General features: G+C 36.2%; 1 protein-coding gene across 1 annotated transcript in view; it reads left to right on the forward strand.

The window, feature by feature from the left end:
- Window positions 1-557: 557 nt before the first annotated feature.
- Window positions 558-14,219, forward strand: part of LOC109100906 (potassium voltage-gated channel subfamily H member 6-like) — a 51,644-nt gene continuing 37,982 nt past the window's right edge. Inside the window, exons 1-5 of the mRNA XM_042773117.1 lie at window positions 558-1,209; window positions 1,863-2,093; window positions 11,823-11,990; window positions 12,601-13,035; window positions 13,288-13,499. Of these exons, the coding sequence (XP_042629051.1) occupies window positions 1,134-1,209; window positions 1,863-2,093; window positions 11,823-11,990; window positions 12,601-13,035; window positions 13,288-13,499 (1,122 nt within the window). The 5' untranslated portion in view covers window positions 558-1,133. The remainder of the gene's footprint in view (window positions 1,210-1,862; window positions 2,094-11,822; window positions 11,991-12,600; window positions 13,036-13,287; window positions 13,500-14,219) is intronic.

A 14,219-nucleotide genomic window follows, 5' to 3' on the forward strand; every position in this document is an offset into this window, starting at 1 on the left:
AATAAAATTAAAACAAGCATGTACCAGCCTAAGCCATGTTCCTGGGCTCAGCCCAGACGGTCCCAATCCAGTTTAACCCCTGCAAAAATGCAATAATATGCATAATATCGTTAATTTGTGTATATATATATTTATAAATTTGATGTTGACAAAAATGTGTTTTTAGGCGGTCCTCCTGGTGACCCACTGTTCTGCACATTTTGTATGTCTCTCTCTTATCTGATACTGACACACTCAGTTCAGTTTCATGGAGCTCCCTCCTAAAGAGCTGATGATCTATGTCAGATGCATTAAATAAGAAATATACCAAATGTGCAGAGCAGTGGATCCCCAGGACCAGAGTTGAGATGGTCACATTTTCGATATCCACATACAGTATAAACGAGAAAGCTTTAAAACAATGGTTCCAAACAAAGGAGCCGCTTATATCATAACATTAATATTTAATTTATATATACTTGTAAGTTTAAAGGAAGGTCATTTGCAAATTCATGGAAATCATCTGAAGGTTACTCTATCCATGTTATCTAAATAGAGGAGGCTTCTATCCATTTTCTTAGTTTTTCTACCAGTGTGAGTATTAGCTATAGTTTGCGCTCGACCTGGTCTAACTAACAATCGCGGTATGACACTCTGAAATCGGATTTGTGCTCGCTGAACACTGACATACTGAGAAGTTACATCAGGTTAAGTGAATCATGCGGTTCTCCACACCCTTGACTCCTTCCCCTCCCCAACCATCCTCTCCAATCTATACACTATTACTCAATCTTATTTTTAAGCGCTATCAAACACAGAGAGGGGCTGTTTCATAGCGTGTAGGAGCAAGTGATTGAGTGGGCTGGGATAGAAAGTTGATTTGCATCCATTTGCAAAAAAAAGGAAGGAGGTGAACTGAGGTAATTGGTCAGATACATGATTTACTGAACGCGGGGATGCGCGCACTGACAGATTCGATGCTTAATTACTGTGAGACTTTAAAGAGGCGCGCGCTCGTGTTGCTTTTACGTCGATGAGTAAACGTAAAGCTTGAGTGAAACCAGGCAGCGAAGTCAATATATCTCTCGGAATAACGATAAACACAAGCTTAGGAGGAACTTGCAGAACTTTTTGCCCTACTGAAGTAGGAGATAATGCCCGTTCGACGGGGACACGTTGCGCCTCAGAACACCTTCCTGGACACCATCATTCGCAAATTCGACGGTCAAAGTAAGTGTATGACTTTTTTTTGTTTGTCTTTTGTTAAATGATCGCTTAATACGTTGTTAACATGTTTATGATGATGACGATGATGATAATTATTAGTATTCACGATGTTAATAATTTTATTATCGTTATCGTTCAAATTTTATTATTTATTAGGCTACAGTTATTTAGGTATTGTTGGTCTTTTTCAAAGTGCCGAACTAGATTAATTGTTAAAGGTTTAACACTTCTATATGTTAACTTTTTACATTTTTATTTATTTATTTATTTATTTATTTATTTATTTATTTATTATTTGATAACTCGAAAGTCAAATCAAGCCAAGAAACTGGACATTTGTAACTACAAATTCACAGGATCTTTTTTTATTTATCAATGTATTTACTTTTTATTTAATCTAAATAATCAGAATATGTATGTGTATATATATATATATATATATATATATATATATATATATATATATATTCAGGTGTGAAGTATGTGAGTTTTTTCTGTGACTTAACGGTTACTTTAAATAATTAAAATTATTAAGTAGTGATTATTGAATTTATAAGTTGATCTTTCTTTTAACTGAGGTAAAACAAACATTTTTTTTTTTTTTGTTTTTATATGTGTGTGTTTTTTGTGTGTGTTTTGTATCTTTTTTTTTGGAGATCGCAAATTCATCATAGCCAATGCTCGAGTTGAAAACTGCGCCATCATCTTCTGCAATGATGGATTTTGCGGCATGTGTGGCTACACACGGGCAGAGGTCATGCAGAAGCCGTGTACTTGCAGTTTTCTGTATGGACCGCATACTGGACGACCAGCGATGGCCCAGATGGCCAAAGCCTTACTGGGCTCTGAAGAAAGAAAAGTGGAGATCTCCCTTTACAGGAAAGATGGTAAGTTTCTAGGGGGTGTTTGTTATATTTGTGTATGTATACATTTATTTTGTTGGTGGCATTACAGTAAAAAACAACAACAACAAAACTGGCCTAGCAGGATACTATGTCAACAGGAAATAATAAGTGGCTTTGATCACAAGTTTATAAAAAAGCAATTTCGTGCATTTACTTTTCTGATATATGTTTGTCATTGACTTGCAACCTTGCACTCATTGTATTTCATTTCATTGGACCCACCAATCCTCATTCCCTGAACATTATGCTATTTCATTTCTGCTGTATCCATCTATGTGATATTTGATGAGTCCCATGATGACTGATCTTGGAGTTTAGCCTCTCTTGTGGAAGTCTCTCTTATCATAGCATCCTTTTATTGTGGATACTCAACTGAAAGATGAGGATTACAGTACAAGTGCTATTCTAATTATGTCTATTTCTGTCCTCTCCTATTTTAAGATTGCATTTCTGGATGATGTATTGATCTCCAGGACAGCTGGGAGTTTGAGAATAGGAACAATAGTCATAGAAGACAATTGCAAAGGACAATTTCTCACTATCCAGATCAATTCCCCTACCCAATTCCCAGTGCTATATACCAGTAATCCAATTGGTTGCATAAGGGTGTCATTACATTGTGTCCTCTAGTGGTGCTCAGGTCAGAGGACGATGCATACAGTGAGGATTCGAGTCTACAATGTTAACAAGTCAGCAACTCAACAACATCCATGATCAACCAGAGATATATGACTATTTTAAAGGGAAGAATATGCTAAAATGTTAACAGAGCAGATAAACATACATGTAAACTGTCCTAGGGTTTAAACAGCAAGTCCCCAGCATAGGGTATTTTTCCACTGATCTGGATGTTAGGAATACTTCTCAGTGTGACCCTGTGTAACCTAACCACCCCTAAAATTCTCAGGTGTGCTCAGACTACATTTAGTCCTTCCAAAATATGAGACCTCTCCATTTTCGACTTCCTTACACTGTCATCTGAATTTCAGTACAGTATGTCATTGGTAACAAAGTTTAGGATGTATGTGTATTGTCATTGTATCTTATGTCAAGTCCATCACCCTATGCCTACAGGATTATCATTGGCCGACATTTTCAGTATGTTTATCGGAATACAGTAGCAATATAAATATAAGCTATTGTTGGTGTTCAGATGCCATGCGTGTTTTATTAAGGTGGTGTAAAATGCATTATGTAAAATCCGGATAGTTTCCAGTTGGTGATGGTTACCAGAGCTTTATTGTAGTAGCTATTTTGTTTAGTAAGTTTTTTTAATGTAAACTGAAACTTATGGATGTATTGACAGCATATTATGTATGCTTAGCTGTAGTAATGTGACAACTTTTTAAAAAAAATATTTTTGTATAGTTAAATTTTTGCTATTTTGAGTCCCTAAATCTACTTATTAAAAATGTAATAGGCAGATAAGTTCACTGAAAGTCACATTTAGTTAAAATATAGTACTATATTGATTTTTAATAAAGTTAAATTATGGTCTTTTTCTCACATGGAGCTAACTGATTTTTAATTGACATGATTTCTGGAATATAATCCATTAATAGAATGAATTATGTTTATGGTGTATATAAGTCAATTACTTTTTAGCCACAGCTATCTCACAGCAAAAAAATTTAAATGATTAAGGAATTATCAAATCTTGACAGAATTGTTATTAAAAATTTTAGACTAAGTTTAGACTCGTATAAAGTGCATCCAGTGTAAAGTGAATACGGCACAGAAATCACACAGACCAGAATGAAATTCAAACAGGTAAATGTGGTAAATAAATGTGATGTCATTGAATACATTTAATTCACTACAGTTAAAATCAATCTATTAGTTCCATGAACTAAATATTAAATGAACTTAAAAAGATTTGTAAACATTTGTACATCTCTGAAGTTGTTCATACATAAAATGTTTACATTTAAATGAGAGCTGTTAATATGATAATGTACGTTTAATGTCTCTGCAAATTCATAAAAATGTATGTTTGTCAGTAACACATTTTACATATGAATACATATGATTGCTCAGGAAATCATGTTGCATTTGCCATTGTGTTTATGAGTTTCTCCTATTTGTCAGTGGGATGCATTGTCACCCATAAAAATATAATACACTTAAATTTAATTCTTAATTAGTCATGGAAATTTAAATAAAATTCTCCAAAAGATATATCACACAAAAATGGAACAGCCTTCAACATTCAAGAACATTCAATGTAAATGATATTGGAAGAGATGTGCTTTCTTGTATCAATACCAAAAGAAGCCTTAAAATGACTTTAAAATGAATTAATTAGTAGCAGGACTTTGCCTTTTTTTTTTTTAGCTACTCTAAACCATAAACATGAGTAAGATGTGTTATAAATGTGCAGATGGCTATAGTCCAGAGCGTAATTTATTACTTAAACCTAATGTGAGGAAATGAAGGTGTCATGGTCAGTAATAACGACCTGCAGTCTGGAGGGGACTACTGGAGGTTTCAGCACAAATTACCTGCTGGAAGGAAGGACACACAAAAAGCTCATCTGAAGGAACTTTGAAGGATAAAGATGCTTTAGTGAAATTCTGCAATACATGGGAAGGCCATGGGGCATATTCAAAATCTTCTAGGGATGTACAAAAATTTATTTCTGATTAGAAAACTAGTATAATCAGCATAAATAACAGTTTTGTTTTATGAAGCTCAAGACGTATTGCCTTCTCATTATATTACCCAGTGCACCAATGGCAGTTTTCCTGTGAAGGCGCTCTTGTTGCAGGCATGATCCTTGCCTCTGAAGAGAGTCCTTGGGAAGGATGTTGAAAGCAAACTGTGGAACTAATGGTGGTTCCACCAGTAATCCTCCAACACAAAAGAGCAATTCCAATTAGTGAATGCACATCCCTCTTTTAAGCCTGTTGGTTCTCTGAGGTTTATCTATTAGGAAATGGTTGGGAATTGTATTAAGCATAGCAGATGATCACTTAATGATGACCCCTGGGGCAGATTATGCTCTTGCAGTAAATGATCTGGGGATGACTTTTAATAGGAACTCCTCATTTCAAACTTTGCTTACATTATTTTTTTCTTTACCTTAATGAGATAAAACAGAGCCTCATTAGTTTGAGCTTTATATTTGATGGAAATGATGGTGATATTCTTAATTTATTAAGAAATCCTTCACATAAACTGAAAATTCAGTCATTTGTTGTATGCCTTAATGAGTAGTTATTTATAGTAGAGTAACCAAGCTGCTCTTTCCCATAATAAAACTGAATTGTTAACACGAATGTCAAGCCAGGACAAAATTTCCATGTATTCTTCACAAAAACTATTGTATGACTTTAGAACATTCTGAAGTACTTTTTATGATGCTTTTAGTCCTTTTTGGAGCATGACAGTCTCTGGTCTCCATTCACTTGCATTAAAGGAATAGTTCACCCAAAAATGAAAACATGCTGAAAATATACTTAAACTCATCTACATCTTGGATGACCTCAGAGCTAGTGTATTTTCACCAAAATTTATTTTTTGGATGAACTATTCATTTAAAAATGTAAAATTAAGAATCTAGATATTGTAATTAGAACAGAGTAAAGACAACAGCTGTCACTTTAAGAGGTGAACACAGTATTTACAGTATTTTTCACCCATCTTCTTTAGACACTAAATCTTATAAGCATGAACTACTTTCTAAGAAGTATTTTTTTTAATAACAAGTAAAAATAAATTAGCAGTAAGCTATTTCCCACTGAATCTTCAAAAATTCTAAAACATGACCCAATTATGAGCATAACAAGGAAAGATCCAATGGAAGACCTCTGATCAACAGATAAGACAGAGGATGACCCTGCTCATCAGTTTTCATATTCTGGTAATGGCCTCCTCAGCTATAATTAGACAGAATGACTGAAACCATCTCTGGGAGTTAATTATTTAAATGTCCATTCTTCATCCCTGAACTCTCATAGGAGTCTTGTCAGAAAGCCCTCCTCGGCGTTCACCTGAGTTTGGAGTTTCTTACTTTTCAGATGCTGATAGACCCTATGGATTTATTTATTTGTTTGTATGTTGCTATCCTGGTTTTGCAGTCGATATCACCATAGGATCAAAGTTAAAGTCAAACTTAATAAATACAATACAAGTGACAAAGAAAATGATCAACAATATTTAATCTTTAATGTTAATAGGTCATCTGCTAATATGTTTACAGTCATCCTCTATAGTCAATTTTAATTTTGTAATTTTTGGTTATATATTTATTTTGCTGTTGTTTTCCTGAAAGTACATTGTATTTAAACCTTTAGTTTGACCATTGACTTACTGACTACATTTTGCTACAGGTTCAAAATTTGTTTCACTGCTCAAATTTCGAGGTATTTTCAGAGCTGGCAGTGTAACACGATCCCCAGCAGGCTTGTGTTGGTGTTTTCCTGAGAGGAGTCACAAATACACCAGTAGTTCAGCTCAAACCTCAGCCTATTAACTGAATTTGCATGCAATTTGTTTTATGATATTAAAATCCTATAAGTAAGGAGGCAAGGACACATACTGGTGATACAGAGCAACATGCTACATCTTGCTTTCTTTATTGCAGCAGGTATTCTCAAAAATAAATAATTGCCCACCATGCAAACTGTAAAGCTGCATGAGATCTGCAAATATAGAGTTCTTAGCCACTGTGTATTTATGAAGTATTCTAGCTAATTTGATAGTGCCTTCTGCTGCAAACAAGAGTGTAGTATTTATTGTACCACATATAAATCCATTCTGTAGAATTTAGCAGTTAAATTTTGTTTATTTTGGCAAATTTGATGCTTTCAGAAACAAATACTAGAGCAGAGGTACTTAATCCTCGAACCCACTTTGAGATCTTGAGAAATTTTAAAATGTATATATATATATATATATATATATATATATATATATATATATATATATATATATATATATATATATAATGCAGTATAATTATTTTGGATATAGGCCTATTTATCAGAAGGGGCGGTTCTAGGGTTAGCAGATATCTGGGGGTTAGCCCAGAAACATCCATGTATGTGTCCGATACACGGGATACACTTCAAATAAAATATGATTAAAAGTTACATTGGCTAAGTGGCTTAATTTTGACAATCTTAAAGTGACAAGTATATTTAAACACACAAGGTTCTATAGCATACACATACTTTTAAGGAACCTACAAATTGCATAAATAATATTATGAGATTTATTTATGAAATATAAAATTTAGAACACAGTAATATGAAATGATAGAAAAGGGTAGAATGATACTTTTAAAAATCAAACTAAAATTGCCAGTAGGTCTTAATGACTGAGTCGTTGAGTCATTTATTCAATCGTTTTGTTTAAAATGGCTGATTCATTCAGAAAGGAAGTAAGAAACTGTTTTAATCAATGGGTCAGTGACTCGCTGATTCAAAACCATAAATTCATTCAGGAACGAAACACTGCTGTGTGCAGGGAAGCACAACATGGCTTTGTTTAGAACCATTTTCGCAAAATAGAGTAAAAATACCATTTTCTATATGATAATCACTTAAAGGGGTCATATAATGCTGCTAAAAAGAACATTATTTTGTTTTTTGTTTAATGCAATTCAGTGCATTTTTTAATGCAGGCTGATGTGGAGAGGAATTGTTGAATAAAGTTGTTATTTTTGTTTTCTTCGTGTACAAAAAGTATTATCGTCGCGTCATAACATTACAGTTGAATCACTGATGGCAGATGGACTATTCTGACGATGCCTTTCATACTTTCCTGGACCTTAACAGTGTTACTTACTTGGTAGTCTATGGGACAGTCTCAAAACTTCCGGTTTTCATCCAAAACATCTTAAATTGTGTTCCGAAGACGAACGAAGCTTTGAGGGGTTTGGAACGACATGGGGGTAAGTGAACAATGACAAAATTTTCATTTTGGGATGGAGTATCCCTTTAAGTAATTTGTGGATTAGTGCGTACTGGAGACGCGAACCGTTTCAAAAGATTCAGTTCAATTTGGTGAACTGGTTTTGGTTTTTTGTGTATTGGTGCGCGGTTAAATAGAAAGATTCGTTCATGATCCGGACATCATTCATGTGTCCTGGCATAATGAGAAAAAACCAATAAAACCCATTACAAACGAGGCATTTGTTGTATGTCCAGTGGGGACATAATTACTGATTATAATGACTTATACTGTCTTTTTACGCGTTGCGTTGTGTATCGCGCTGCGTAAACATAAAACCATGTCTGCATTTGTGATCTGAGAAACAACAAACCTACTCTATTGCTCAAAACTTGAGTGTGAATCATTATTGGCAAATTATTTAAATATAAAAAACATACTTACAGACTGTGAGTCAGGAGCGCCAGACTGTCCTTGCAAAAGTTTGAACTGCCCAGCTTTATAGAAACAGCCTTTGTGCCACAGATGCATTGCAGTCTAGTGGTTCAGGAAACAGTCCTCATCCTCCATATTCTGAATATTTGGGTTGGACTGTTCTGGAACAGTGTTGAAATACAACTTAACCACTGATTCTAGTCGTGTCCTCTTTTGGAAGGCCAAACAAAGAAGTTTCGCTTTCATAACGAAACACACAGCAACTCCACAAAATGGCAGTGGTGGCAACAGAGAGAATAAAAGTTATGCCTTCTTGTTTTGCAGTAACATGTGGGCAGCATTATGCAAATCTTCCCACATAGTGACGTAGAGATGTGGGGGCGTGTTAGAACGAGCCGTTTTGGGGGGGTGTGGTTGACTCTTAACTTCTATAAAGAATATCTCTTTGGATATGAGACTTTAGTCTTTGCAACTTTACAGATCTTCTTTGTGCACCAAGAGCTTGTAACACTCCAAAGAGAAAGGAAAACTTGAAATCGCATCATATGACCCTTTTAATATTCATTTCTTGTTTATTGAATTGTTGCCCTGAAACTTAGAAAAGTCTGCCACAGACCATGATAAATGCTAACCAATCTGTTCATATAATCGCTTTAAGTGTGTGTGTGTGTGTGTGTGTGTGTGTGTGTGTGTGTGTGTGTATTAAATTGTTTTTGATTATTGTGTGTGTGTCCTAGAAAGATATTTGTTGCTATACAGTAACAATAATCTAATTTTGACAGATGGTGAGATTGGTATTATGAAGTTATACTGTAAGTTACAGATAGAAGCAGCATCATTTTGCTGTTTAAGTGCTGGTTTAATAGAAATGATTTTAATGCACAAGAAAACTCTTGATGACATGTCTCACAAGACATGGTAATGAAAACATTCGGGGTTTCAGCCCCCTTAGCCCACCCCTAGTGCTTCCCCTGTTTATCAGTTTCATTGCTTTAAAGTAAGGCTTATGTATACTCTTAAAAATAAAGATTCTTTATTGGCATTAATGGTTCAGTGATGAGCTGTTAAACCAGATGGAACCTCTCCATCGCACAAAATGTTCTTGATAGTGGAAAAATGTTTTACTGCTTATCAAAATGTTTTCCACCCAAAGAAATAAAAAAAAAAATTTCTTTTTTTTTTCGCTGTTCACTGAAAGACTCATTTTGGGGATCCCAAAATGGTTCTTCTGTGGGTGGCATTACTGTGAAATCCCCTTTTTGGAACCTTGATTCAACCAATGATTCATTGACATGGAACCTGCAGTTCAGTAAGTGAGTCATGTTGAATCAGTAGCAGTAATGATTCAATGACATGGAACTTCAGTTTACAAAGTGAGTCATACTGTATGTTGGTTTAGTATGGTTTAGAGTCCATTCATTGGATTCGACAGACTGAATCAAACCGATAATGCCTGGTTCTCCTGAGTTGTAGTGCTCTTGGCTCTTTTGAGCTGATTTTACCATATTTCTGTCATAACAACTATCGGGAGATTTAAGCATGGCAATGGATATGACAATGTTATTGTATTTGGTCTTGGCGGAATAGATCTGCTACACTGCTAAATTGTTGCTGCTGTTGGTTATTGCTGTTGTTGTAGATTATTTCTGTTGCTGCAAAGCAAGAACAGGAACTTGCTACTGCCAGTACATATGCTGATATGGTGCTGTGAGTATTTAAGACATACTGCTGCTGCACAAATAGCATATAATAACCTGTAGCAGATCTATACAGGTGAAGCTGGGGAAGGTGGAGGGTTTCAGAGGAACTCTGAAATCATGCTGCAAAATGCTCTGGTGAAAACTAACCAGCCATATAAATGTAATGCAGGAAGCTCATTGGCTACGTATGCAATATGAACCAATCAGCTTGTGCCAAGTAGTCTAACACTGTGGATATCATCAGTTTGTGGTAAGGGCCCATCAGCCTGTGCCATCTAGAGTTTCATGACAGAATTTGGAATTTAAATAAATTCTGTGAATTTTGAAAAATTTGGAATAATAAAAAAAAAAAAAAACATTAAAAGTCCCCAACACAGTTTAAATCAATACTCTAAGAGCCTTGTTAATCTGCAAATGAGAAAACATAGTGATAAACCAAGGTCACAAAAGGCATTTTAAATGGATCAATTTGTATTTTTTTCTATAACCACCACTTCAAAGAAAAATAGCATTTTGTTTTCTCATTGCAGTGGCTGGTTTGGAGGATGAAATGGATACAGTGCATCTAAACCTGACAGGAGGATATGGTGGAGAGGAGGAATAAAAAGATGAGGGGGTGTGTCAGGCTTTAGAGCCACTAAATCCCATTGTTAATTTCAGTTTTCTATGGTGCTTATGTTCTTATGAAAACAATACAATTTCCTCTGGTGGCATTAACCTCCCTCGTCCTAATAGCTGTCTCTGTCCTTGGTACTGAAAAAGTCAAAATCCGTTTTAGTTTGTAAGGTTGGCAAATGAAACTTTGCCTTTTTCATGGATGTAAACACGCATACCTTGACATTTGTAAATTAGGGCGTAAGATTCACTTGGGAATGTGTGCAGGCATCTCTTAAAAGGCTTGGTTTTACAAATTAGATTGACACTGGCCAGGTTGCACCCTTTTGTTTTTCACTAGCAGTGTTATTTCTTGAGAAATTTTGATATAAAATGCTTTTATGGAGCATTTAACATGTATAATAACCCATCAGTATTTCTGCTCACCTGTATTGGTTTGGTACCTTATACCCTCTGAAGGGTATTATGACGCAGATGCTGGTGTTAAGCAGCAGATGATTATGCTCTTTGTGACTGTGTTTTACAGTAGCAGATGCTGCTGGTATGAATGAAATTATTTACAGAGGAATAGAGGAGTGTGTTTCACTCTTTAATCCCTGAGAGATGGCACTGTGTTCCCAGCTCCATTGTTGTCCTGTCTGCCCTTGAGTTCATCTCACTGTGAAGCACTACTGGCCATCAATACTGGCCCATCAGACTGGCACAGAGAGGCACTGATTGGTTTGGCAGTGTGAGAGAGCAGCAACCACAGTGCCAATGAGGGGTGGCTATCAGTTGCCACAGTGAACAGTCGGGGCTCAGGACATCTGCCAAGCTGGTTATCACAGACCTTAACACAGACCTTAGCCACACTCGTTGATTGTAATAGTGTTTGAGGTGGACAGGTTGTGAATAAATCCACTTAAACACTTAAATCCTCTCTGCATCAGCTATGTTTTTGGAATGTAGCAGGTATCTTTTGTTGTATGCTCCCCTCTAGTGGTGACAGAAACATATGAAGAGCTTTTCCTGTACTGATGTTTAGTGACCATTATTGGAAAAATTAAGATTTCTCCCCTTTTCGCAGGTGTGTGTTTGCCGTGCTTTGTGTATGTGGTTCCAGTTAAGAATGAGGATGGTTTAGTCATCATGTTCATCCTGAACTTTGAACTGGCAGATCAACAGGACAGAGCCCTCAACAGCTCACCGGTCAGAGACATCAACCTCAAACACACCATCCCATGGCTCTCTAAAGGTACTCAGATGGGACAGATCCGATTCATTATGTTACATTATTTTGAATGTTACATTATTTTGTCTGTCTGTCTGTCACTCAGCTTAAAATGCTATGTGTTTATCAGTTCAGAATGACTGGCTCTTAAGTAATTTAAGTAAAGTAATTTATTCAAACAATGGGCTGGTTACTTGTCTGGTGATGAACACCATTTTTTCCCAGTTTAACACAATTTTATACACATTGTTGAATGCTTTTCTTAAGAGATCCAACAAATAGTGGTATTTATCGATAAACTTATTTCTGAAGAAACAACTGGTGTGCATAAGGTGTAAAAATAGCATAAATATTGCCACAATTGATTTTTTGCTTTTAGAGTCAATCATTCACTAGCAAAGCATCTATAACTTCATAATATAATAGAATATTTATACTGTATGCTGCTTGTAAAACATTTAATGTTGCCAGAATACACACCTATTTTTAAATGAGCTTCAATGAAGGTGCTTTCAAGCTACATTATAGTTATGGCATTTATGGGACTCCAGTTCATGAGCTACCATCACTGTGTTTGAGTAACATAATAATCTGACAAGATACTTAAATTCCTTACTGTTTGACATTTCCTCAGCAAGAAGACACCGTCTCAGGTTGCCTCTGCCTTTGCTGCATTCCCTGAGTGGCAGTAAACAGTCTCTGCATGAAGATGCTGAAAAAGGCTACGTGCAACCGATGCCCCATATGGGCCATGAGTCAGTAGCCCTGGACAAACTGCTCTCCCTGCCAGAGCATTCTGCACTCGGAGGATCTCAGCTGTATTTGTGGGAAGATAAGACTCAAAATGAGCCTGAAAGTGAGCCACAGCCATCAGAAGTGTTCCCTCCCCTGCCTCAGGGCTTCTCTCAGTCCTCCCCTCGTCTGCACAACCTCACCTCAGAGGCATCTCCGTCCAGCTGCAGCATTGCACACAGCCGCTCCTGTGAGAGTCTGTGTGGCATGCGGCCCTCACCCTCCACCAATGACTTCAATTGGGACAGGAAACTGCCCGTCAGACCCAGTAGCACAGGTGATGATTCAACAAGTTAGCCAAATAGGTATTCTAAATTGTGTTGCAAAGAAAAGGGTTATAAGAGAATAGCACCAACATGAATGATAGTCCAGTAAACAGTTTAATGGTCATTATAAAAAATATGACCACTTAACAGTTGCAACTGACCAGTCAGAATGAAGTATTCCAGAGAGACGTGTGATAATTGAAACCAAACACAGGCAAAGTAATAGCTGAGATTAATTTGATTTTTGCTTTATCGTCTTCCAGGTGCCATGCACCGCAAAGCTAGCTTGCAGAATGCTACTTCCGACTCAGATCTCATTCGGCTCCGGACCTCAGTTCAGGGCCCTCGAATATCACACAGCTTAATGGATATGAAGCCGGATCCCTTAATCGCTGTTCCACCTGGTGAGATTGACATCATTGCCCCATGCAAACTGATAGACCGGACCCATAATGTGACAGAGAAAGTCACTCAGGTGAGGTTGAAACACTTTTCTGAGTAAAAAGCATTGTGACTTATTAACAATCTGTGCTTTTTTTTTAAATTGAGAATGTAGCTCAATGACAGAACTGCTCCATAAAAAATATACAGTGCTCTGTTTTCTTACGATTACAGAAATGTTTTAAAGTAAATTTTTTGGGGTTGGTCTGTCTTGGCAGTCTAACAGCACTTCTCAATGTCAAAATGATTGAGATTGCCAATTAAGTCAAAGTAGGCTGGGTTTACTGTTCACAGAGGCAGAGCGCAAATTCGAATATCAGTTTAACGTTGAAAGAGAGCGAAACAAGATGGATGTTGCAAATCATTTAATATTACCCAACAGTTACGATAGAAATGTTAAATGCCCAACAGCTATATCCAGTGATTTAAAGGGGTCATATGATTCTTTCATATGATCAAAGAATATTATTTTGTGTATTTGGTGTAATGAAATGTGTTTATGGGGTTTAAGGTTCAAAAACCACATTATTTTCCGCATACTGTACATTATTGTTTCTCCTCAATGTCCTGCCTTCTGATTTTTACAAGGCTTATTGGTCTTTTTTTTTATTTTGACCTCAAGCGTGTTGATTTTTTGTTGGTTTATTTGTATGGATTGTTGAGTCAAAAATCAAAATTATGTCATTAATGACTCACCCTCATGTTGTTCCAAACCCGTAAGACCTCCGTTCATCTTCGGAACACAGTATAAGAT

Source organism: Cyprinus carpio, chromosome A2 (genome assembly GCF_018340385.1).
Source record: "Cyprinus carpio isolate SPL01 chromosome A2, ASM1834038v1, whole genome shotgun sequence".
Taxonomy (NCBI): Eukaryota; Metazoa; Chordata; class Actinopteri; order Cypriniformes; family Cyprinidae; genus Cyprinus; species Cyprinus carpio.